The following is a 24,467-nucleotide window of genomic DNA, read 5'->3' on the forward strand; positions in this document are numbered from 1 at the left end:
AAGATTGCATGGAAATAATTTCATATTCCTGCAGGTCTGATAGTAATTATGTCTGGGTGTGGAAAGTGAAGTTGAACTCAGCATTTCCAAAAATATAGTTTATGACTTATTTTAAATTTCATAGTGTGTTTGTTTGTTTTACTTTTTTCACAGTGGAACAGGTTGTTTTTTTTTCATTAATAGGTGAAATCATTTGAAAATAAAAATGTTTTGCATTTGTCATTTTCTTTGTCCAAAGTTCAAAGGGTATGAATAGTTTTTCATGGCATTGTGTAAAGACGCTCAGAAAAACACAAAGAATAAACAAACCCCTGGCAATTAAGAAATAAAAAAACAATTTTATTTAGTCAACAATGTATAAGAAATCCACACATGCAGATCCTCACTAAACACTTTGTGGCACTTTTCACAGTAATTCTTTAGCTTATAATTATTACTTGGTATAAAAAACAGCTGGATTCATCTGCATTTATTGTTTGGAAAAATAAATATTTTAACAGAGAAGAGCATTTATACAGTTCAAGAATTCTGGTTGGAAAAAGATGTGAAAACTAACAAACAAATGGAACTTTAATTAAAAAAAATGTAACAGAATCATTAGAAGTGAAACATTCATATAAAGACAACCTGTGTGCATTTTAAATACAGTGGTACAGTGCTCTTTTGTGTTATTTTGATGTCTTTTGTCGCCCTCTGTTGGCGACTCTTCAGGTGCATCTTCTCACAAAGTTTTAAAGAAGTCCTTCACCTGTAAGTGTGAAAAGGTTATTTAGGATCACGGTGGATTAAAAACACGTACGCATCTTAAATTCCATTAAAATATAAACATGAGCAAATTTATAAGATAAAGCACATTAGAGACCCCATGTGGCTCATATAGGTACAGCAACCATGAGATTGAAAAGTCGGAAACTTACCTTTGCTATAAACAGCTCCTGCACCTTGGGATCCCTATTAAATGCCACACTGGCATCGAGCTGCAACACAGGGATCTTTCTCAACTTCTCAAAGTGTATCCTAAGGTTAAAAGGAGCAAAGCTGTGTCAGACACATACATTAAAGCAGGGGTCACCAACTCCAGTCCTCGAGGGCTACCATCCTGTAACTTTTAGACGCATCTCTGCTCAAACACACCTGGATCAAATAAACTGCTCGTTTCCAGCCTATTGCAGAGAGGAATGAATGCTCTAAAATGAGGTAAATCACAACACGGTTAGCTTGGTTACACGATCAGAAACAACAGAAAATGCCATGAAATCATGGCGGAGGAAGACTGCTCTGTAAGGCAGATTGGAAACTGCAGCTCTGAAGAGGAGCTGCGCCTCAAACGAGGAGCTAGATCCACCCAGGAGTTTTGCACAGCTGGAGGGTTGCCCCAGGAGATTAAACAACTTCTCAAACATACATGAAAAAAATCAAAGCAACACTCCAGGGAATAAGATTATAACATAATGTAAAGCTTAAAAAAGTTGATTTGCCATGATACTGTCCGTTTAAATGTCTTTAAACTTGGTAAAGACCAGACTACTTTTAACATATAGTACTATGTGAAATACACAGACGGTGCAATTTTGTTTTACCACAAATGTATTTATTTACTGCAGACACATGATGCGTTTCTTACTCAGTACTCTTCTCTATCAGCCACTTCTCATGCTGCCTATGCAGCGTCTCCAGGTAGTCCAGCTTTACTCCCTCCTCCTCAGGTCTTCCCCGTGACTTCAGACGCTCCATGCACATCTGAGAGAAGCAAAGTTGCTTGCGATTTCTTTGCAAGGTATTGAATTCAGAGCAATAATAAAAAATTAAAAAAAAATAAAAAAAAAACAGATCTTACATCCATACCTTGGGTGAGGCTCTGAGGTAGATGATGCCCTCCAGCTCCACCCGGTGTCCAAACTGCTCCACCATCAGGGAGTGCCAGTCCTGGTAGGTCGCCCATTCAGTGGCGTTGATGCAGCCCAGTTCAAACATATTCAGAGCAAAGACGTATCTGACAGAGAAGATTTAAGGTTAGTTTTAAGTAGGCAGAATAAAGCTGCATAGGTGGATCTCACTCTGAATTCACCAAAGTTAAATCAAACACAAGACTTGAAATCCAGAATGTGTACTCATCCCTGGGAACTCTGGGAACCAGTTTATTTAAAAGGACTGATGCTTAAAGGACAGACACGGACATGGGTGAGTCTTGAAATAAAATGTTTCACCTGTCACTGTAGACCGAGCGCTCATACACCTGGACAGGGGTTTCCTTTGTGTTGAGGAGACGAGCGGGAGGGGGCTGGAGCTGTATCCTCATTCGGCTCACACAGGAATATGTTTGAAATGTGTAGGACCAGCGCTGAGGGTCCTGGTACATCATCTCCAGCAAGTTGCTGACTGTTGCTTGGGGTGAAGCATCTATTTCCTGGTAAATAAATGGGAATAATTTACTCTTATCTTCCTCTTTGTCATACCAAATGGTCAAATGGTGTCTGGGAGAAAAATAATTTCACCTTTGATCCCTTGATCTCAATGTTCTGCCATTTACCGACAGGCTCTTGCATCACCTCCCAGTCTGTAGAAACAGACTGCAGGAGTTTTGCAAAGGTTGACTTTCCAACAGCTGTCAGGAGAAAAGCCCATGACATAGAAGCAATTATTATGCAGTCTTCCCATTGTGCAGTTCTTTAAATTTCACATCACCGGTACACATTGCACCATGCTAATTCCTTCATCAGGATAATATGATCCTGTTTACTCACTTCAATCAGAAATAGAATCTCTTACAAAAATATTCATACACCTTGAGCTTTTTAGTTTTTCCTCAACCAACAACAAACCAATAAATAAAATTTATGATGCACAAATTGTTGCTCAAGTTGTTTTACAAATAAAAACCAAAAGGTGTGGTGTAAATTTGGATTCAGTCTTTTTCTTGATTTTGCTTTAGCACTGGTGTTTATAGAGGCCATATTTTTGCAGCGCAGGACAAATGGATTATTTTGTGTTGTGTATCCCTGCAGCTCTTTCACAGATGATTGCCTCTGAAGGAGACTTTTGCCATGCAAAAGTACTATCTATGACATCATACTGAGGTATACCACTGTATATAGATCCTTACAATAACTTTATAACTTATTTTATCTCTACTAGTTTTTCTCAATTACAACGGACTCTGTAGTTATACAACTCAAAGGTCCAGTGATCTTACCGACGTTTCCCTCGATAGAAACTCTCTTCACTCGCGATGCACCATCCTTAGATGAACTCGAGTAGTTTTTAGAGCAAGAAATACTTGGATCCCCTATATTTTTATCCATAGAACTGCAGATAGTTGTCCTTCCTCTCTGAAATGAGCTGTTTTGTGGTTTCCACAGTGTGGACGCAAACCTCCTGAGCTGCGTCAGACCTGAACACCGTTTCTGGATTTCAGAAACCCGGTGTAACAGAAGGAGTCGGTGGAGGGCAGCCATCAGGATATTCACTTTAATTTTTATGATATCAAACACTTTTCCGAAGTTGTCCTGTCTCTTATTAATCAGCAGAAACATCACCACGAGATGAGCTCATGAATGCTAGCTCTACCCAAAACATCCTAATGTAACATCAACTATCGGAGCAAATTAAAAAGTCTTTCTACGCTTGTAAAATATACTTTATTTCGATTATAAAAGTCAAATTTCAGTCTCGCATAAGTCACTCCACGTTAGCACAATTCTGAGTTAAATTCGGTAACATGTGCCAGTTGATAAACGCTACCAGCGTAGCGTTAGCAACTAGACGCACTTCCGGCGTAACATCATTCACTTTCACAATAAAAGCCTTTCAACAACTATGTTATTTCCTCTATGCTAAATGAGCATTTCTTGATTTTATGTCGGTGTACAAACTAAATGTCAAAGGTGATGTTGCACAGGGAGAATGACATCTTTATGCATTCTAATATAATTGAAAAATTTATATTGGAAAATCTACCAAACCATGTCTAGCTACATAAAGTGGCAGACTGCTCATAAAACAATATTCTAAGTTTTGGAAATTATGGAAGCTCTTAAGACCTAAATACAATTGTAAACCTGTGGTAAGAGATTTCTTCAACCAGCCTGACTGAAGCTTGGGCTATTCTTCAAGAAGAATGGGCAAAAACGTCAGTCTTGAGTTGTACAAAACAGATAATATGCCAGATTGAATCACATGTTCACAAAATTCTTGTAACCGTATATTCTTTAATATGTCACCACAACTTTATTTTGTTTAAAGAACATAACCAAGATTTAAAATCAATTTTATGAAACAAACTAGTGAATATTCATTCTACAAAAAAAACATTTTCAGTCCTGAAATAAAAGCATTTACATTAAAAACTATCACAGAAGTCCCAAATCACAGTTTTATGCAAGCCATTTATGAATGCACAGATAAATGATAGCAGCAGACAATTCACCTATAATCAGAGATCAAAATAGTGCCAGAAAACATTTGAAAGTAAAGAATTTGTAAGTCATAGTCATTAGAGCAACATTATCAGTAACTTGTGTTTTTGATGGTGATCTTTTGAGTAGCGTTGATCTTGAAGTCGCCAACACCTGAGAAAATGAGGTATTTTAATGACTTTACTTCAGGGAATTTAACAGACTACAGTAATTAATATTGCTGAATGTCACTGCAACACGTGTGTTTGTGTGTGTGTGTCTTTACCCTCAGTGAGAGCCGTGCCATCGGAAGAAAGGTGCCAGTATCTGCGGTCGCTTTGTCTGGCCTGCTCTCCATTTACAATGCTCAAGAATGGTCCCCACAGACTGGATTCCTTCTGAAATCTGCCAAGCAGGATCAGATTTTACTCACTTCAGCAGGTTTGACAGAAAGTGACTTGCTGCAGCTCATTAAACGAACTTACGTGAAGCCAACATTCTTCCTCTCAAGCAGCTCCAGGGCTTCCAGCAGGGAGCTGCCCTTTGGCACGTCAACAGAGTATGCAGCTGCAGCGCCGCTGGCAGTCACCACTTCCACCATCACTTTCACTTTGGTCTCACTTGGTAAAACCACAGCAGGGTCTACAGACTCCAGCACCAGTGTGTCTGCAAAAAGAAAACAACATGTGAAATAAGAAACAATACTGGTCAAAGTGACCTAAAAAAAAAAAAAAAAAAAAAGCTGGAAGCAATGCTGCACACACCGTCCTCATTGAGGCAGTCCAGGGTTTTTACCGACAGGTAGGTTTTCCTCTGGAGCGCCGGCAGAGTCTGAGAAATAGCCATGGGGTTGTGGTAGGTGTTGCTTCTGGCAGCTGTTCTCATGGCCTCCATTGAGACAGAACAATCTCCAACCTCGCTGCCCATTGCCAGTAAAGCCTTGAATGTCAGTAAATGAAGCAAGAGTGATTTTTAAGGTGTGATGCAGAAACAAGGAAAGGTGGTGAGGAGAGAAAACAAATAACTTCTTACTTGAACTGCCAGACCCGTGCTGAACTCATTGCCAATATGACCGTCAGATCTACGAGAGGCCAGAAGCTTCTGCTTGATCTTGTTGAGAGTTAAATCCAGCTCCTCTGCATTGTGTGCATATGACCCAGAGTTCTTCACGCACTGAAGGGCCATTCCAGCCATAGCATAGGTATCTAGGAGATTTAAAAAAGCTGAAACACAACCTGGTCTGCATGTTGTCAATATGTTATTACAATACCAGATTTTAAGATGTAAAAGAGCTAAACTGATTCCATACATTTTGTTGCAATCATCTTATGTATTTCAGCTGAAAAAACAAACCATTTTTTTAAAATAAAAAAGTGCAATAATCCAGTTGCATAATCTGCAGAGTCTTAAACTAATGGTTTTTAATTCAGTCTTCTTTGGTTGGACCCCATGAGTATGCCACATCTTGACTTGATAAGATTTGCCTAAACTGCTTTGCAAATGTCCTCCAGATCAGAACAGTTTATTATTTGAACATTACATCATCAATGGCGGTTTTTAAATTACTAGTCACAGCAAATCGAAAACCGGGCAATTTAATCCACTTTACAGGACTGAGTCCAAAGATTTTCAACAGCCCTTTAACTCACCGATACTCTCGGTTTCTCCATGTCTGAAGTGCTCATTTTCTGCTGCTTTGATGAGCTTGTGGCTGACATGGTTGTTGACCCTTATGCCGCTCACACAGAGAGCAAGCACACCCAGGCTGTACTGGTAATAGTTGGTCAAAGGGCGGTGGCTGACTGCAAGACGAAAGAAAAAAAAAACTAAATGATATAAAACTTGACTGAAGTTAGAAAAAAATTATGCTTTTTTTGGCATTATGGTGTCCTGCTGAGCTTGAATCAGTTAATAGTTCCCTATTCCTGGATAATGTTATGTTAGTTATGCCTTTAACTGTTTCATTTTTGTTGTTCAGCGTTTTCAGAAACAGTTTTCTTTCTGAGAGACAATTCACAGCAGTGAACTCTGACCTCATGCCGCAGGACAGTAAAACAAGTTTCTGCAAACGTTTTAGAAAAAAAAAACGGAACCTGTGAAGGGAAATCTTACAGGCGATATGATCTTTCTCCTGCTCCATCTGCCTCTTCAGGTGTGTCAGCAGTGTCTCGCTCTTGTCATTTGCAGTGAAGCTGATGGTGTTGAGGTCATAGCAGGAGGACTTCAGGGCCAGACTGTACAGCGCCATGGTGCCAGTCACACTCTGGCTGTTTGAGAGTGAGCTGAAGGACATCAGACAAAGTTATAAACAGTGGATGTTCATAGTTTCACATATAACGTCAATGAACTGTATTGAAACTTGGAAAAATACGTTTGAATGTCATTGTGAAGTTCATTTTTCAGTTTGTTGAGGTGATCTGTCTCCTTGGCTTGGTTGTGGTGATGAGACAGTCGAAGAGCCAGGTGCACGCTGGGATTGGGAAGTCCTTCCGGGCTTTCCAGAGAACGAACAAGATTCCTGTTGAGTGTCAGGAGCAGCTCAGAATTGGATCCTTCAGTAACTGGAACAAATTTTTCAAAAAAAAGAAAAAAACATTTACAGGGATGTCTCTCTGTATTGTTGCTGACATCAACAAGAACTTCTGAAGCATTGCGAAACCCCAAGAAGCTGCATCAGCAGTTAAGATTAAGAGCAAATTACAGAATCCCTCTACCCAGATAAACTCAATACAAGTTAAAGAAATTGCATGAGGTAAAAATAAAAACAGCTTTCTACTCTGCCGCTTGTGATCGTTTCTAAAAGGTTCAGCATTCTACAGATTTGTTCAGTTTTTGGTGGAGCTGCCTGCAGGTGCATCATTCAGTAAATTGGATGGCATGAACTTGCTCTAAAATATGGTTATGATGTTTTGATTTTTATCTTTATATAGTTAACAATAGACACCAAATAAATACACATACCCCAAAATCCAAAATATTAAACTGGGACTCAGCACAGCCAGGCCCTCTTTCTTAACTGGAACTAACCTAGACATCATTTTGTGGAGGTGGCCTCTGTTAGATTTACTGACAGGTAATTTGGGGCATCATCTGCAGTAATGCAGGTGCTGCATCTGTAAATGTGAATAAAAAGCTCAGCAAACAAGCAATGCTCGCCATACTGATTGGTCAATAATTTATCTCTGACATATGATCATGAGATAAACATCATGGTTGAATGGACGAGATTCTAGGTGCAAGCAACTAAAATAAACTTCTCCTGTACAATGGATTCAGGTAAGGAGCTCCATAAGCCATCAGAGGAGCTCAAAAAACAGGAGCCATTTAAGATGGTGTGGGGATCTGACCAGGATACCTTCAGGATGCCTCATTTGGACATTTTTAAAGGCACATCCCAATGGGAAGAGACCCCAAGGCAGAGCAAGAATTTACCAGGGGGCTAAAAGTCTCCTCTGGCATTGGGAACACCTTCAAGATCGCCCAGTAAGAACTGGAGAAAGTTATGAGGAAAGATGTCTGGTCTACTCTTTTCCACCTGCAGGCTGCTTATTGTCTCATAAGAGGAAGACATCGAATGGATGGGCCTTAGCAATGACATTAGTCTGAAAAAGGTTACCATGCACATTGACTGTGCTTGTTCAACTCAGTAAATTAAATAAGAAAAAAAATCTATAAAATCCTACTTTTATTTTAATGCTAACCCCATCCCTACGCTTCAACAAAAAAAACAAAAAAAAACCACTCAAAATGACTGATTTCTTCATATTATACTGGATAAATAATTTCTGAAATGTTTTTGTTTCTTTTTTAATTTTAGGATTTTATCCTTGAGTCTGAAGTGCTCAAAGGGTTTCTGCCAACTGGGCGAGGTGGAAGAGTCAAAATTTCTAAGATTGCAAAATCTGAGAATTTCCAGACTTGGTTGCATCACAATTCAGGTAGTTTTAAAAAAGTGTTTACTGTTTTCAAGATACAAATATATATTTAAAAGCTACTTACCACACGGCTTGCTGGAGGCAAAAGCCAGCAGTCCGGTAATAATTACTAAAGCTAACATTCTGGCTGTCCAAAAAGAAAACAAAATAGAAAAATTAAATTACACAAACATTCGCATGACATTGAAGCATTTCACACTATTAGAACAGTATAATCTGGAAATATTAGCAAGATATAGACGCAACACTGCTGCTACCTAAACCAGTAAGACATTGTTATAGCAGTAATGTCGCAATGGATTTGCAGTTAACTTTAACAAGATAGCTGTAAAGAGTAGCTTTTTACCTCCTGAGTATCCAATGCAAAGAATCAAAGCTGAGTGGGAGAAAAACAGAGAGAGAAATGCTTATAAACGCTTCGGTCTCACATGACCCATCATCTGAGATGACACAACTTTGAAAAAGTTGAAGAGTTCACCGTATCTTTAAACAGCAATACAACAGGAAGTTGGAAAACGATGGGGAACAGTTAGGTGATTGTGATTGGTTAGAATTCGAGGCGCTTGTACGGCTGAGCCAATCAAAGTTAGAGTTATATAAATTCATGACTGTCACTTTAAAAAGTTTGAAAAGCAGAACCTTTAAATAATGAAACAACAATTAGATATAATTACTGGTTCTTCACGCAGAGCTGTTTATGTTAACTTATTGATGTAACCGACTGTGCTGACGAAAAAGAGTCTGTGTCGAGTGTGGCATAACTACGTTACCCATAATTCAGCTGTGCCTCGTGCGTAGCTCACGCTCTTTCTAGAATCTCGACGAGTCTTCCAGCGTAAGTGTTTTTTTCATTCGACGTCAGGTTGACCCGTCCTACTTTCAAAGCCTTTCACACACAATAAGGCGTGTGGTCTATGAGCCATTTCTGCTTAGCCTAGGTTTAATTATTTTATCGGGTCATATCACCTTGCGTCTGCAGAAGCTGTTATTGTCTACTATTGACCGCATTAAACAGAGAAACCACGAACTGTGCGGAGAGGACCTAGCTAAACATCGACAGCAACAAACGGCGAGGGGGCAGGGCAGGTTCACAGGTCAGTGCTTTAACTCGTGTTTTTATGAACTTGTGCAAAAATATTAGTCACCTCAATGAGAATTTTATTACCATGCATCGTTTAGATAAATAATACACCAACCAGATACAAATGAAAGCCAAGAGATAAATTCCGTAATGGCATGTTGGTGACAGCCATTACGTGCGTCCTGTACGTTGTAGAAAATGTTTGTTTTTTCAAGCTGATCTAATTAGCATCAGTTCTGATCTTTCAGATTAACACTTCTTATAACCACCTGCCTCAAATCTGCCCTTCTACTGGTTCTTCATGCACATCCTCTTCCCTCGGCCAGTGAGCTGGGGTGTCTGCCAGCCATGTATTCATTTTCAGGCCCCACTGCTCTGCCTGAATTTGACTTGGGACCTCCAAGTACCTCTGACAGCCTTCAGAGAGAACTAAACCCAGACAGGTATGGTGCTGATTGGTATGTTTTTGACTCAAGTTGACCAGGAATGCATACAGGAATGTTTTGTTTTTGACATATTTGTCTCTGCTCCACAGCAGCTGGGAAACAAGACGCTTCTGTAAGCACAGAAGACTAGATGATGAGTAAGTGAGCAATGTGTTGTGAATAAAAATTGTAACCCTAGTATCACATAAAACTTTATTTGAATTTTATGTGATCAGCATTAAGTGGCACATATTTGTGAAGTGGAAGTTTTTAATGTTTTTATTTTACAAGTAAAACTGAAAATTATGATCTGCATTTGTCTTCAGTCCTCCTGACATCGTTTTTGCAGGATCATCTTTTGCTCAGATGCTTCCATGTCGCCAGCTGTACACATCTTGATACTAATAAGCTGATCTAAATCAAGTTGGATAGAGAAGGTCTGATGAATTTGTAAAAGTTGCCACTTTGCATTTCGATCTGCATTTGGCTGGCTATGAGCTACTTTGTTTTGCTCTGTCTCATAAAATCCATTTGAAAATACACAAATGTTGTGTTTTTAATGTGACAAAATGCAAATGTGTAAAGGCTCCACACAGGCATATTCTAACAAATTTTCTGCTTTGTCAGGGGCTGCAGTGCCAAAAAACGGAGGTTAATGCCTGAAACAGAAGTGGATATTTTGCCAAACGGTTGTCCTACTCTGTCAGCACAGCAAGTCCCCCTTGCTCCTCCGCAGCCATGTTCAGCACATCAGAGCCTCACTTTGACACAGCCCTCTTCTGTCCAGCCCCGAGCTGAGATGGAGAGCCCCTGCATGGAGATAGAAGCGGCTCACAGGAAACTGCAGGAGATTGAAGACAGGTGTGGAGCAACTTTGTGCCTGCTTGTCCTCAAGTTGAGTCAGAAACATAAAACCACTAATGCTTGTGCATTTATTCATAATCCACTGTTGGACCTTCAAACCAAAGTCCAAACTTTGGGTGATTTTTCACTTACTTTTGCTTCCACCCTGGCAATATACATATTTCCCATTGAGTCCTGCTGTACACTCCATTTATTTCAAACAAAGGGGCTTTGTTTCACTAATCAATGTAGTTCAGCACATGACTACATTGTGTGGCTGTATTTTTTTTTCACTATGATTTTGATGTGTTGCAGAATAATCCTTGAAGATGATGACGAGGATCTTGACGTAGAGCCGGTCCCGAGGCGGCCGGTTCTGGTCATCTCAGACAGTTTGAAGGAGGGCCTGCAGCGCGGCATCAGTGACATTCTCCCCCAAACTGTGGCCCAGTCTGTGTACGTGCTCCATGGTCATTTCCATAATCCTTTGGTAACTCCTGAAGCAGGAACGTGTTCAGCGCCGTCCACTGTTACTTTCACCGCTTAGTGTATCTGCCCTACTGGAATGACGTGTTCTCTTATGTTACTGGTTTTGAAGAGTAGCTAAGACAAAAGATCTTCTAGTCATATTTATTCTCCAGGGAACATGGATTACTACATAAAAGCTCATGGTGTTTCTGATCATTTTAAAACGGTTAAAATGGCTAATAGGTATTGTTAGGAGTGCTTTTATGTATTTGAAAAATACACTGCTGGCATTTCTTTTGTAATTTCCGGGCCCGGTTCAGTAATTCATGAGTTATGCTGTTGCACACTACAAACCCTGAGGTACAGGAAGCAACAAATCCTCATAACCTCAACTTATCAGAATACATTTAAACTTTCCCACATACCTTTAAAATACCTCCAAAAGAATCGTTCTCCTAAAATCAGAACATTTTGTTATGTTAGCCTGCCTGCTCATTCGTCATTGGAAAATGTAAAATAAGTCGGGTTTTACATTAACCTAAGCATGTTATGGCTATAGAGCGAAGATATTGTTAATCATTATAAACTGTTAAAGTGAAATTTTACCAGATGGTAATTATGTTAAATCTTAGTTAAGCTTTATTATGTGGTCATAAAAAGGAAGTAGGTCTTATTTACTGAAACTTGAAGAAAGGCCGATTTAGTTTTTTTTTTTTTCTTTTCTCCTAGATTTACACAAATTAAAAACAAGTTTAGTTTTACTGAAGGAATCCAGAAAGTTCCAGAAAATTAGGTGCATTTCTAGAATCTTCTGAGATCTTCATAAAAGCATTGTCGGAGTTTAATAAATTTACTATAACAATTACCTATCTAAATGTTCATCTGCTGCAACTTCTTCCCCCTCACTCTCTCCCCTTCCTCTTGACCCCAGGAGTCCTTCAGGCATGGAGCTGGTCCTGTGGCGTCCTCCAGAAGATCCCTTCTGCCAGAGGCTGAAGGACTCGCTACAGAAGCAGCGTAAACGGCAGACGGTCAGCCAGCAGCTCCCAACTCCGTGTTCGTCTCCCAGTCCGTCCCTCAGCCCCTCCTGCCCACCTGCAGAGACATGCGCGCCCACGTACAGCTTCACTGTGCTCCACAACTCGGCGGAGGAGGACATGGAGATTTAACCTCGAAGCCATAGTGAAGGACTGGACAAGCGTCACAGAATAAGCTGACCGGTTGTGTTGTGATCTCCTGTTGATCTTGAGCTTGTTTGTGCATCATTTATTTGCCACACGTTGTTTTCTGTGGACAGATATGTGAGGATTAACTTTAACAGTGTTATTGATGTAAACCTTGAAGGCCTGTAAACTTGCCGCCTTACTAACGTTCAGTCATAAGTTGGAGGCATTTTGTACATATGACTGACCAGCAGCACACTGGTGTAATGTAAATATGACTTATGTTACTGTTGACCATAAGTGTGCAACGCCTGGATCTTCTTCTCTGCAAACTTTAGGGAGTCGCTACAGAACACTAAAAGCCTGACTTCCTGTTTACCGTCGTATCGTGGTGGAGGAGTAATCCTCCTGTCGCAGAAACGCTCTCTGAACTTTGACTTTTTAAAAGAACTCAGTTGTTTCGTGATGGAGGAATAATCTTCCTCTGGTTCAGATATTTGCCACATTTGTGACCTTTGATTACTTTGTAATGAATTCTTCAAAGGCATTTTTTATGACTTGCGTAAACTTTGCGTTTGTACATTGCCATGAAGCATTGTTACTTCTTTTGTTTTATAATAAAGCATGGTTCAGGCAGAGGTTTTCAAAAACATTTCTCTACAGTTGTTTTTTTTAAACGCGTGCTTAACTCTAGAAGTTAAATACGTTTTTAGGTTACTGCTGTTTATCGGTCAAAATAAGGATGCCTGCCTTCACTAAAACGAATGATTTTGTCTGACTGTTGTCCTCAGATTAGAATTTGAACAAGGTCATTTCTATTTTCCTATTTCTAAAAGTAAAAATCATATAACAGAATTATTTAATTTTGTGATTAAGGCATACAGCTAATAAAAACCCAGTTCGTCAGAAAATTTGAATATTTTCTGTAATAGTTCTTTTATAATATCTTCTTCTGCAGCAATGTTATGGCCAACACAGTTTTAAGACTCAAACCAAACTAATGTCTACTGTCATTCATTTTTTAAATTATTTTCAATCTGTGGTTGCCAGGGTATTTTATGTTTCCGCATTTGAGCACTACAAATATCTGCTGTACATTTAAGGTGAGGTTTTGATGGATGAATCCCTGTGATGAAGCGGCGTCTTGTCACCGTTTGACCTCTGGAGATAAGCAACAAACTCAAATGAGCTAGCAACAATAAGCAGCTAAAAATTAGATGAATCAATTTTCCAAATGGGCTATAAATTATATTTCTGGAGATCTTAGTCTGGATGATGACACATCGTGCTCTAGTTCCTCAGAACGGAGGCGTGGCTGTACGGTTAAAGCTGTCATGATTAATATGCGCTGGCAGGAAGGCGTCCCTTTCTTTTCCTGAGCATTTCCGTAAGTCATGATGTCATTTAGTTTGGCTTTGGCATGTAAAACATTACACAAGGGTTTCCTCACACATGACAGTTTTATTAGGTTATTTAACAAAAGTGGCATGATTTAATTTACAGTTCACAACTCATTCACAGTTCACTGTGTCGACAGGCCACGGGAGATCCCTTTTCCTCGGCGCAGATGAATGCTGCCTTATGTCACAGTGACCTGCCTTTTATTCTTCTACCACATGCAGATGTAACAGTGAGTGAGTCATAATGACTGCCACTGATTGGCTTTAAAATACATTCAACATCATTTCAGTTGTGAGGTTTTGGAGTCATACCACAAAGAATGCTTTTACAAGGAATTAACTCAGTGGGACCTGGATATTAATCCACATTTTTAAAAAAATTTTAATTGAAAAAAAAAATAAAAACTGGCACGGCACGTCTCCTTTTCCTTCCTCTTCTCGATTTTGCTCCAATTTGTTTTAGTCTATTATCAAACATGAATGGGCCAAATTTATTAGTGCTTTTCTCGAATACTTACAGCTCCAAGCACTTTACACAAGACTCTTAAGAGCCATTCAGACTCACATAGGGGAACTTGGGGTTTAGTGCCTTGCCCAAGGGCATATCATCATGTGGCAGGAGAAAGCTGGAATCAAACCCTCAACTACCACTGAGCCACCGTCCCCCACGGGAGAGTTTGTGGTTGCAATACAGAAAACTCCAAGGGGTGTAAATACTTTTGTATGCCACTGCACAGCCTGCGATTATGCTTAGCAGTGAAATATCCTCAAAAATCTCCTTTGGGTAATTCCCCTCTCGCTGTTGTCAGAGAGGATCCTGACACATCAAAGCTCAGTGTGTCTGGGAAAACCTGGAGCTGCTTCACTCTGCTCTGCAGGGAGCAAAGGAGCTGAAACAGAGAGATGTCTGAGGGGACGTGTGCAGCAGCGCAGACCACTGCATGATGCAAGTGGGAGCAAACAGCCTCCTGAGACTCCTGATGGAAGAAAGGAGAGAACAGGAACGGTGTTGGCGTGTTTGTTGAAGGAGTAGGTGTCATCTACATGTCATCTACCTTTGCCCCAGACATGGTGCTTCCGTCAGGACTTGTTTCTTTCATCTTTGATGCATTCCTGTAAAAGCTGCCACAATGAATATTAATATAAAAAAAAAACCACACACACAGCACCAGCAGGAACGTACATGTTTACGCCTACAGGTAATGATCCATCTACTGTGCAGTTTCAGATTGAAACGATACTTTTTTATATTAGCTGGTTAGTTACTGTGTTATTTGTTACCTGCACCTCATCAGCGTCGTCTTGCACCTGTGGGATGGAAAACGTTTGAAAGTGTTGTCATGGACGCACAGCCACGACTGAAGTGAAACATGCACGAGACGTGCTGTAAGGATGATTTTGCGTCACCTCTCCAGGTCAGCCGTCAGCTGCTCGGCAAAGCCGTCTGCGAGGCGAGCCGCAGTCTGCTGCTTCCACTGAGCCGTGTTGGTCTTAAGCTGCCTCAGCTCCTGCTCCCGGGCCTTCAGCTGCCTGCAGAGACACGCTGCCGCCCCTCCCTCAGACCAAGGAACACGTTTCAGACTGCGCAACTCCTCAATGTGCTCCTCAACACAAGTTAGAATAAAAAAAGAATTTCAGCAACTAAGACTATTTGTGTATGCTTACAAAAAAAATGCGTTTGTATTCAAAGTTTGCACCTGAATAAGACGTGCCTTTAAAGCTTGATCTTTCTCTTTCCTCTGGAGGTTGAGTTCTTGCTGCCGAAAGGAATATTCAAGATTCAAGATTCAAGATACTTTATTGTCATTCACATCACGTATCACATGAGGTGGAACGAAATTGAGAGTCACAGCCCCAGTTACATCCAAATATAAAAATATAAATATAAAAGTATAAAATATAAAAATATAAAGGCACTACAAGAGCACAATATTATAGGTAGGAAAAGTGTATAGCTAAGAGCAGTGCAATAAGGGAGGATGATGGGAGTTTAAGAGTCGCACAGCTTCTGGTATGAAGCTGTTTCTCAGTCTGGTTGTCCTGCATTTGATGCTCCGCAACCTCCTACCTGAGGGGAGCGGGACAAGAAGTGAGTGTGCTGGGTGAGTAGGGTCCTTCATGATGCAGGAGGCCCTTTTCCTGCATCTGGAGGTGTAGATGTCTGTGGCGGTGGGGAGGTTGACTCCAACAGTCCTTTGTGCCGCCTTCACCACTCTTTGCAGAGCTCTCCTGTCTGCAACAGAGCAGCTGCCGTACCACACGTTTATGCTGGAGCACAGCACGCTCTCCACCACACATCTGTAAAAGGAGGTGAGGACAGAGCTCCCCAGTCCTGCACGCTTCAGCCGCCTGAGGAAATAGAGCCGCTGATTTGCCTTCTTGACCAAAACGGAGGTGTTTTTGCTCCAGGTGAGGTTGCTGGACAGGTGCACGCCCAAATACCTGTAGCTGGAGACAACTTCCACCGCAGATCCTCCGACTAGCAGGGGGGAATGGACGTGTGTGTTCCGTCTGAAGTCCACGATCATCTCCTTCGTCTTCTTGACGTTGATGCAGAGGTTGTTCTCCCTGCACCAGGCCTCCAGGTTTTCCACCTCCTGTCTGTAGCTTGACTCATCACCGTTTGTGATGTTTCCAACCACTGCTGTGTCATCCGCAAACTTCACAATATGACAGCCAGGATAGAGAGGAGAGCAGTCATATGTGAGTAGCGTGAACAGGAGGGGACTCAGCACACAGCCCTGTGGGGAGCCAGTGCTGAGGACTGTGGTGGAGGAGGAGATGTTGTGAATCTTCACAGACTGCGGCCTGTTGGTCAAGAAGTCCAGGACCCAGTTGCAAAGTGAAGTGCGCAGTCCAAGTAAGGAGAGTTTATGTATTAGGGTCTGAGGAATTATTGTATTGAAAGCCGATGTGAAGTCCACAAATAGCAGACGAACATAGGAGTTCCTCTTCTCCAAGTGAGTGAGAGCAGTATGGACCACAGAAGAAATGGCATCGTCTGTGGAGCGGTTCTTCCTGTAGGCGTACTGGTGAGGGTCTACGGTGACGTCGATAGTGGCTTTGATGTGGGTCATTACCAGTCTTTCAAAGCACTTTGTGACTATCGGCGTGAGGGCTATTGGCCGATAGTCATTCAGACCCAAAACATAGACATGCATTTACAGCGAGTGCCTCAAAGACTCTTGTCCTCTTTCAATATTTTGTCATGCTCCACAGCAAATATTTTATAATAGCTTAGGAGGATTTTATACGCTCAATCAACACAAACAGTGCATAATTAAGAAGCCAATTGAAAAAAAAGATACTTTATAATAATAACAGAGATGAAAACGGTCTGAAAAGTGTGGCATGCATTTGTTTTCAGAGAGTTCTTAATATAAGTCAAGTTGGGGAGACAGCGTCGTGTGGTAGACGATGCAAAACACTATGAATGACTAGAAAAACACCCGACTTCATCCTGAACACACCATCGCCATCCTGAAATAGTGTTGGCAGCATCATGCTGCGGATATACTTTTCACCAGTACATAGAAACATGGAAACTTAAGAGTATGGAGATGAATACAGAGCAAACCTGGAAGAAAAGTTCTTAAAGGCAGCAAGACTTTGGTAAGATGTGTTTTCACCAACACTCTCTCATCCATCCTGTCTGAACGAGATTTAAAGATTTTGCAAAGAAAATATATTTGAAACCCATGTCATCCCCCCCCCATTTCACAGCTTAGTACAACTTTGTGATGAACTCATTAACGTTTGTGCTGCTGTTGAAGTGTGAATACTTTTGCCACGAGGATTAGAAATCCTCAGCTCCTACCGTCGCCACCTGAGCTTCTTCCAGCTCTCTGTAGAGCTGCAGCTCCCTCATCAGGTCGTCTCTGTCCGCTTGCAGAGAGTCCCGTTCCTCCTGCAGACCCGTCAGCTGCAGCTCCTTCTGCGCCAACATTTGGCCCAGCGTTCCCACCTCGATCCTACATTCTCCCAGTTCGTGCTGGAGCTCGCTGACTTGAACATCAGGGGGCTAAAAGTGAGAGGCAGAAAAGCAGAAGCAACATGTAACCTTTCACCCATCAACATCTAAAGTAAAATAGAAAAAAACATTACAAACTGGTGAAATATTTATATTAAATGATATCAGAATGCTGATATCATTAGCATTAATCTGAACTGGAAAATCAAAAACAATGTATTTTTCAACTCCTCAACACTTCTAAAAAAAAAAAAACTGCACAGCTTTTTACTGCACCGAAAAAAACAAAACAAAAAAAAAAAAAACATCTAACCAAAATCCAGAAAACTACTGCCTTCAAGACAAAAACCCATTTTTGGACGGACTACAGTAATGAAGGAGAATGTGGTCTGATCGATGAAGAAGAAATCTTTATTTGAATCAAATGAATACTGTATATTAAAGCAAAACCAAACTATAAGTGATTCAATATCTGAATAAAACATTTGATTTTATTCATAGGTTGCAGGCGCTAGCAAATCCTTCCAGTATTGTTTTATTCATATTTTGCACGGGAATTGACATAGATAGTGAAAGAAGAGAACGTCACCTCCTCAGTCTGATGCCTTTTCTCCAGCTGTTTCTGCTGACATGCACATCTGTTCAGCGGTGAGCTCCCTGCCCTGTGCAGCTCCTCATGAAGCTCCTCCAGCTGTTGCTCCAGGAAGTCATTAATGAGTTAAAAACATTTTCCAAACACATTCGCAGAAAAACAAACACATTTTTGCTCCCAATTTTGTCAAATCCAAGACAAACATTGGAAAAATACTGGAAAAACACACAGATAGCAGCATTCCTATGATCATTTATTATTTGGTTTTCAGTTGTGGTTTGATCCATTGCAGTGACGTTTTAATACGATTCTGTCTGAGAAACGGTGCGAGAACGGAAGAAATCAAAATTAAGTCGTTTAAAACCAAAAAACGGGATTTATTGCTGGACTACCTTCTTCCACCAGAACACAGTTTTCAGATGCGACTCTGTCTGCCTCTGCAACTGCTGTAGCTGGTACCTACACACAGACACACACTCACATTGTTTCACTGTTTGAGTAACCAAAACACAAGCACGTCGGTGAACTTTGTAGCAAACAGATTATTTCTCCGACCTGCTGTTTCTCAGAACAAACTCCAAAGATCTTTTCTCCTTCTGCATCCAAGTCGTATCTGCAGACAGTTGTTCCAGCTGCCGGGCGGCTTCCTGCGTCACAAGCAATAAACTGAGGCCTCAAACTAGAGTTTTGATCTTACGTCCTTTTCTTAAACTACGCAACACACCTTCTTTTTCTGTCGGAGCTCGGAGAGACAAAGCTCAACTTCTTTCAGCTGAATCCACTTTGATCTGAGCATCTTCTCCTCATTCTCGCATTTCTAAACAAAAAGCAAAACATTGCTGCAGACACGCGGGAGGATTTCTGATGAATGTCGTAAAAGGCGAGCTCTATTCCTACACGTCGGAGGTCAAAGACTTCCTCTTTCACGTTGATGCAGTCTGACAGCTGCCTCTCTGATGTCTTCACTGGAGTGGACGTCCTGATGGGGTTTTTAATGTCTTCACTGCTGTCTTTATTTTCACTGAAAAAATAAAAATAAATAAATAAATACAAGCGTGAGAAACTGAAAAACAAGGGAGTCACAAAACCTTTAAAATGTTGAAAATCACAAAAAAAAAAATCTTCTGCGTACCTGTCGGTTTTTCTGTTGTTCTGCTGACTGTTGGAGGACGCAGAAAAACTTTTCTTCTGTTCCCGTCCATCAGGGAATCTCCTAGCTTTGTAATTATAAAACAAACAGCTTGTTTATTGTTTAATAAAATTCAGTCTTTTTTTTTTTTATTTACCTGCTGTAAACTGAGTTTCTCCCTCTTCCTCTCCAGCTGAGTCACTGTCACAGTGCTGACCGCAGCTGGCATTCAAATCACCAACATCCTCCATGAAGGAGCAACACCCTTGTGAGGGAGCGGAAAAGGTTACAAACATGTTTATGGAGTGCTAAATATATTTATTTTAAAACATGTTTTTTAATCTTTATTTAAAGTTTTTGCATCCCACATTTTTTTTTTTTTTTGTCCTTAATGTTTCCTCTTTGGCTCCTGCTGCGCCTACCTCTCCGCCTGACCTGTTCAGTGATGTCCAGATCAAAATTGCCGTCAGTGGACATGTCGCCAAAGCTCCATGTTGCAACTCCTGGAACAGAAACAAAACGCAATCTGCTTGAGGTCGACTGGGCGTCCTGATGAACAGGGTTCATACAGTTTAGTCGCAGATCTACATTTTTCCTAATTCAAATTCGACCTGTTCAGATTGGACATGAAGAAGGAGAACCAACTGGAATTTATTCTTGCCAGAAAATAAAAGCTAGAAAAAAAATCCCAAATGAGCACAATGAATATAATTAGAAACAAAACTTTAGCTGTAACTTCAGAACAAAGGATTTGAAGACAGAGATATCACCCCAAGGTAACAAAGTGAGAAACTGCTGAGGCTGTAACTCTGACGGGTGTTTGGGGGAGGAAACGAAGCGAGCCGAAATAAACCGAGTCAACACCGTCACCGAGTAAAGTTTTTACAGCCAAGACCTCGATTAGAGGCTTTAAGCCTTGCAAGCTGATCAGTATTATAATCCTCTTTGTTTTTCCTTTCACAACATCTAGAGGTTTCAAAAGGAAATGCAAAAACAGAAATGGTAGAACAAGGGTTGTTGAAGGCAACAAGAAATCCTCTTTGTTTTAAATTTAAATGCTTAGGTTGCAATAGAGGATTTAACAGACAACCGATGAAAAGCAAAAATAAGGCCTGATTAAAAGAGAGAAGAACAGACTGAAAGAGGACGGAGTCCTGAAACTGACATAATCGAAAAGACAAAAAGCTAAACCCATTTAACATTTTTTTTTCTCTGACTTATTTTTCTTCCAGAGATCAAAGATAGAAAGCAAAGATTATTCTTTTTTTTTTCTTTTTACTTCCCAGCAAAACTGTGATGTTTCTTCATAAAGTGTCTGAACAAAATGTGCCCACAAACAAATGCTAACAATTTATTGTAATATTTTCTGTTATTTGGTAGAAATGTTCCTGGTCTAGGCTCACACAGTCGCAAACACTCTCTTTGTGTTGAGACCGATATGGTAGAAATAGAGAACACCCTCTATCATGTCTGGCATTTTAACCAATAAATAATCCTGTTTTTTGTTGTTGTTGTTTGTTTTTTTATCTGACTTCCAAGGTTCAATACTTAATGCAACAGGTTCCACATGATCATTGTTTATTAAACAGATAGCCAACATGATAATCCCTAGATACATAGAGATTATGTGAAATACTAGAATGAAGGTTTAACTTTATTTTTTCCATGGCTGTGAATGGGCACCAGGTGTAATACATGCAGATGCATTTCTTTTACACCAAGCTTTATCTAACTAAACCTTTAAAAGTCATTCAATTTAAAAAAATCAACTCTAATAATAATAATAATAATAATAATAATAATAATAATAATAATAAAACTTCAAAAATACTTTATTAATCCCAAAGGGAAGTTAAATGTTGTTGCAGCTCATCAAGATTCTTCAAAGGATAAAAGAAAAGGACAAACTCTAACAAGTCAAACACAATAATTATGCAACTGTAGTGAACCTGATTTGAGCCAAAAACACGTTTCAGGATAAACAGATCGACGTCCATAGGGGAGTATTTGTTTTCGCCTCATTCCCGCCACCTGGAAAAATCCAGAAGATGCATGACGACACCTTGTTGCCAGATTGCACCTACCGCTGCTGCGGTCTCCAGGCCTCAGTGGCGTCTTGTTTCCCTCTCCGGCTCCTGCCCTCTCATGACGGCGCGACATATTTCCTCCACGGCTGTCAGAAAGAAACGCACCGTCTTCCCTTTCTGGATCAGATCTGTTCGACTGTAAACCACGAGCCATCGCCGTGTCGCTTGCTTCCGACCTTCTTTCCTCTGGACGTTGCCAGTTTTGATCACTTTCATGAGTGTCACTGTCGGAGATTTCTGTCCGCTCTGTCTTGTTCTCGCTGTCTGGTTGATCCGTATTTCCAAATGGAGACAGGTCTGCCTCAGAGCAGATACTCTCTGAAAGAGGAAGCGTCTCTCCAAGAAGCCTCTGAAGCCTCCAGGCGACCTGATCCCGACAAAATTTAGTTTCTTCTTTGCCCCTGAGGATTACGTCCAGACTTCTTCTGCTTTCCTTGTTATTAACAGAAACATCCCAGGAGGTCAGCGTATTTTCTGGGGGAGAGAAGAAAACATTGCAACTACAAATTGCAATGTCATTCATTTACATTATAAGAGGAAGAACTAAGATTAGTGCATTATTGTGGAGTTGATGCAAAAATGATGTGTGATTTTTCTTTTTTTCCAGAAATAAAAGCTGGAGCTTTTTAAAATGGTAAAGTTAGTCTAGAGGTGCAAAACTGGTAGAGACTTTTACCAAGACTTGAAGTAGAAATACAGTAAAAATGGGATCTGCAAGGTGAGCTGAGTTTGTTCTAAACAAAAGTGAATAAATAAATATTGATACTTGATGCTTCGACACCTAGTAATTCATTTCTGCATGCATATGTGCCTCCAACGAGACAAAAGGGCAAACGTTTTGAAAGAATGTTTTAATAAAAAATATCACCAGTGATTTTCTTTATCACTGCAATGCGCAATGAAATGCAAGTTTTATTAGTTTGAGTTTTCAGACATCCATCCCCCCTCAGAGCAGCTTATAAAAACCAAACATCTGTTGTCACTTGTGTGCAAAGAAAACTTTCACTTCTTTTCTGGTGAATGTATGGCATACGTTACCGTTTTTGCCAGTTTTTGATGTAGGAACCACATCACGTTTTGGTTTTGGAGACATAATCTGCAAAAAAAAAAAAAAAAAAAAGCAAGGATATTTTCTGAAATAACTTTTAGTTAAAATATTATGGGAGAGAAAATGGACCAAAAAAAAAAGAGCATTATAGCAGACCTGGAGCTGATCAAGTTGTCGATCTATCGCATCCAGGAGGAGGTCACAGTGATCCGGTCTGGGAACGCTGTCTTTTTGATCTGCATCGAAGAGGGGAAACAGAGGTTAAACGTAAGGAGCAAATTTACAACAGAGCGAGCAATAAGGAAAGCTTTAAAACTTCTGACCGGAGCAAAGAAGTTTGCTGGCCTCTTCTGTGTCTCTTCCCTCATCGTAAAGGCCAGCCATGCCCTAAATCTGCAGAGAAACATTCAGCTGTTTTTCTCATACCAAATAGATTTCTGTCCCCAGTATGAACCGGCGTTTGAGCCATGACCGTCAGCCATGATTCATGTGAGAGTGAGGAATGTTGTTGCCCAGTTGACAAGGAAACCTGGTCAGCTTGTTGGGAAGCTCTTTCACCAAGGAGACAGCAGACTGTCTCAGTTTCTCCCTCACTGCTAAATGAGCTTTAAAGACAAAGGGCGTAATGTTTCATTTAAATGCCTTAATACAAGATTTTACATTGATTTGAAAACCTCTGTAGCTTCATGCTTAAAACAAACTCAAACTTGTGATTTTTTTTTTATCTACAGACAGACTTGATTTGGTGCCGACAAACTTATTAAACACCTATAAGCTCCCCTGGATGCTGTTGGAAATTGTTAAGTAGCAAAATGTGGATTGGTAAACGTCAGAACTAAGGAAGAAAGAAGGAAAGAAAGAAAGAAAGAAAGAAAGAAAGAAAGAAAGAAAGAAAGAAAGAAAGAAAGAAAGAAAGAAAGAAAGAAAGAAAGAAAGAAAGAAAGAAAGAAAGAAAGAAAGAAAGAAAGAAAGAAAGAAAGAAAGAAAGAAAAAGCAAGCAAGAGAGAACTTACTATGTGTTGCCTTGTCGCTTACCTTTAAGCAGACAAAGTGAGTAAAGTTCCTGATTCCTAAAGAAAACCTGCTGCTGCTCAGGGAAATCTGGGAAAACTAGTTGCTATGGAAACACTTAAACAGCTCCCGCTTGCACATGTGCAGTGAGAGCTGAAAGAAAAAGGGGCACCAACATTAGTATCAGAGTTTCTGACTAGAATCCACAGGGGAAACTAATAATCCAGGACAGTTATTGGACTTTTAAGGACTTTCAGCTGTACATTTGATCCCCACAAAAAATATTATGTAAAACAGGTTTGCTTGAATGGGGTAAAAAGCATAAAATGCTCATCATTGATGAGTCTCACACAGTTGAACCAATGCACTGTTCCTCTGAATCAGAAAGCAAGCACCAAGTCAATTATTAAGAAAAATGTGTTGGAGAAAAGAAATGAAAATGAAACTAAATTTAAATTTCTCCTTCGTCTCTTTTCAGAGCCCACAATGGGAAAACGGTTCATATACATGTATATTGACTTTCGGAAGGTAAATCAACTGTTTTGTTGTGATAATCTGCTGAAAGTTTGACGCATCAGACTGTAATTTCTCCTGGCAGTGTTCCTCGTGCCTCCAGTTCACTAATATTCTTTGGGTTTCTGTGCTGTCATCACCGTTTTAAATCTTAGCAGAGACGTCTAACAAAATTTATGTCTGGCCACTATGATGACTGCTGTAGTACAAAGGCTCTCATTCCTGCAACGGACTTCTTTAAGATATTCAGGCGAAGCTGAATATCTTAAAGAAGATAAGATATTCATGGCCTTCATGGCCAGGAGAGGGAAGTCTGGACTCGCTTTTCTGTTTTATATTGGTCTGGACATATTGGAAAGGTGCATAAGCACATCATTTAAAAGGTTATTGTTATATGTCAGTCTTTTG

At 40.3% G+C, this 24,467-nt stretch overlaps 4 protein-coding genes across 7 annotated transcripts; 1 reads left to right on the forward strand and 3 right to left on the reverse strand.

The window, feature by feature from the left end:
• Window positions 1–318: 318 nt before the first annotated feature.
• Window positions 319–4,076, reverse strand: LOC106930395 (deoxycytidine kinase 2-like). Its single transcript, XM_015007913.2, has 7 exons — window positions 3,194–4,076; window positions 2,496–2,605; window positions 2,208–2,407; window positions 1,846–1,993; window positions 1,625–1,740; window positions 918–1,017; window positions 319–748 (listed from the first exon to the last, which is right to left on the reverse strand). The coding sequence occupies exons 1-7, from the start codon at window positions 3,531–3,533 to the stop codon at window positions 722–724; spliced, it is 1,041 nt and encodes a 346-aa protein (XP_014863399.2). The 5' UTR covers window positions 3,534–4,076; the 3' UTR covers window positions 319–721.
• Window positions 4,077–4,204: 128 nt separating this feature from the next.
• Window positions 4,205–8,835, reverse strand: tcn2 (transcobalamin II). The gene is made up of 10 exons (XM_015007910.2): window positions 8,676–8,835; window positions 8,394–8,456; window positions 6,766–6,955; window positions 6,507–6,676; window positions 6,044–6,196; window positions 5,427–5,599; window positions 5,159–5,333; window positions 4,880–5,060; window positions 4,681–4,799; window positions 4,205–4,568 (listed from the first exon to the last, which is right to left on the reverse strand). The coding sequence occupies exons 2-10, from the start codon at window positions 8,449–8,451 to the stop codon at window positions 4,507–4,509; spliced, it is 1,281 nt and encodes a 426-aa protein (XP_014863396.2). The 5' UTR covers window positions 8,452–8,456; window positions 8,676–8,835; the 3' UTR covers window positions 4,205–4,506.
• Window positions 8,836–9,151: 316 nt separating this feature from the next.
• On the forward strand, window positions 9,152–12,959 carry ccdc117 (coiled-coil domain containing 117). 2 transcript variants are annotated; one of them, XM_015007916.2, is made up of 6 exons: window positions 9,152–9,423; window positions 9,659–9,853; window positions 9,949–9,993; window positions 10,463–10,696; window positions 10,994–11,134; window positions 12,078–12,959. In XM_015007916.2, the coding sequence occupies exons 2-6, from the start codon at window positions 9,759–9,761 to the stop codon at window positions 12,313–12,315; spliced, it is 753 nt and encodes a 250-aa protein (XP_014863402.1). In that variant the 5' UTR covers window positions 9,152–9,423; window positions 9,659–9,758; the 3' UTR covers window positions 12,316–12,959. The 2 variants fall into 2 exon arrangements, with proteins under 2 accessions (XP_014863402.1, XP_014863400.1); XM_015007914.2 differs by having other exon boundaries at window positions 9,153–9,423; window positions 9,946–9,993.
• Window positions 12,960–13,750: 791 nt separating this feature from the next.
• On the reverse strand, window positions 13,751–24,016 carry LOC106930392 (uncharacterized). 3 transcript variants are annotated; one of them, XM_088008864.1, is made up of 17 exons: window positions 22,861–24,016; window positions 22,692–22,779; window positions 22,526–22,583; window positions 19,823–19,903; window positions 19,558–19,665; window positions 19,404–19,488; window positions 19,169–19,292; window positions 18,996–19,088; window positions 18,827–18,918; window positions 18,664–18,730; window positions 18,269–18,370; window positions 17,527–17,730; window positions 15,407–15,466; window positions 15,117–15,313; window positions 14,991–15,017; window positions 14,765–14,831; window positions 13,751–14,686 (listed from the first exon to the last, which is right to left on the reverse strand). In XM_088008864.1, the coding sequence occupies exons 1-17, from the start codon at window positions 22,917–22,919 to the stop codon at window positions 14,477–14,479; spliced, it is 1,722 nt and encodes a 573-aa protein (XP_087864990.1). In that variant the 5' UTR covers window positions 22,920–24,016; the 3' UTR covers window positions 13,751–14,476. The 3 variants fall into 3 exon arrangements, with proteins under 3 accessions (XP_087864990.1, XP_087864989.1, XP_087864988.1); XM_088008863.1 differs by lacking the exons at window positions 13,751–14,686; window positions 14,765–14,831; window positions 14,991–15,017; ... (1 more) ...; window positions 22,692–22,779; window positions 22,861–24,016 and adding an exon at window positions 21,485–22,463 and having other exon boundaries at window positions 15,261–15,466; XM_088008862.1 differs by lacking the exons at window positions 13,751–14,686; window positions 14,765–14,831; window positions 14,991–15,017; ... (1 more) ...; window positions 22,692–22,779; window positions 22,861–24,016 and adding an exon at window positions 21,485–22,463 and having other exon boundaries at window positions 15,261–15,466; window positions 19,169–19,488.
• Window positions 24,017–24,467: the final 451 nt, after the last annotated feature.

This window comes from Poecilia mexicana, unplaced genomic scaffold (assembly GCF_051168715.1).
Source record: "Poecilia mexicana isolate PSO_F unplaced genomic scaffold, ASM5116871v1 scaffold_9, whole genome shotgun sequence".
In the NCBI taxonomy this organism is placed as follows: Eukaryota; Metazoa; Chordata; class Actinopteri; order Cyprinodontiformes; family Poeciliidae; genus Poecilia; species Poecilia mexicana.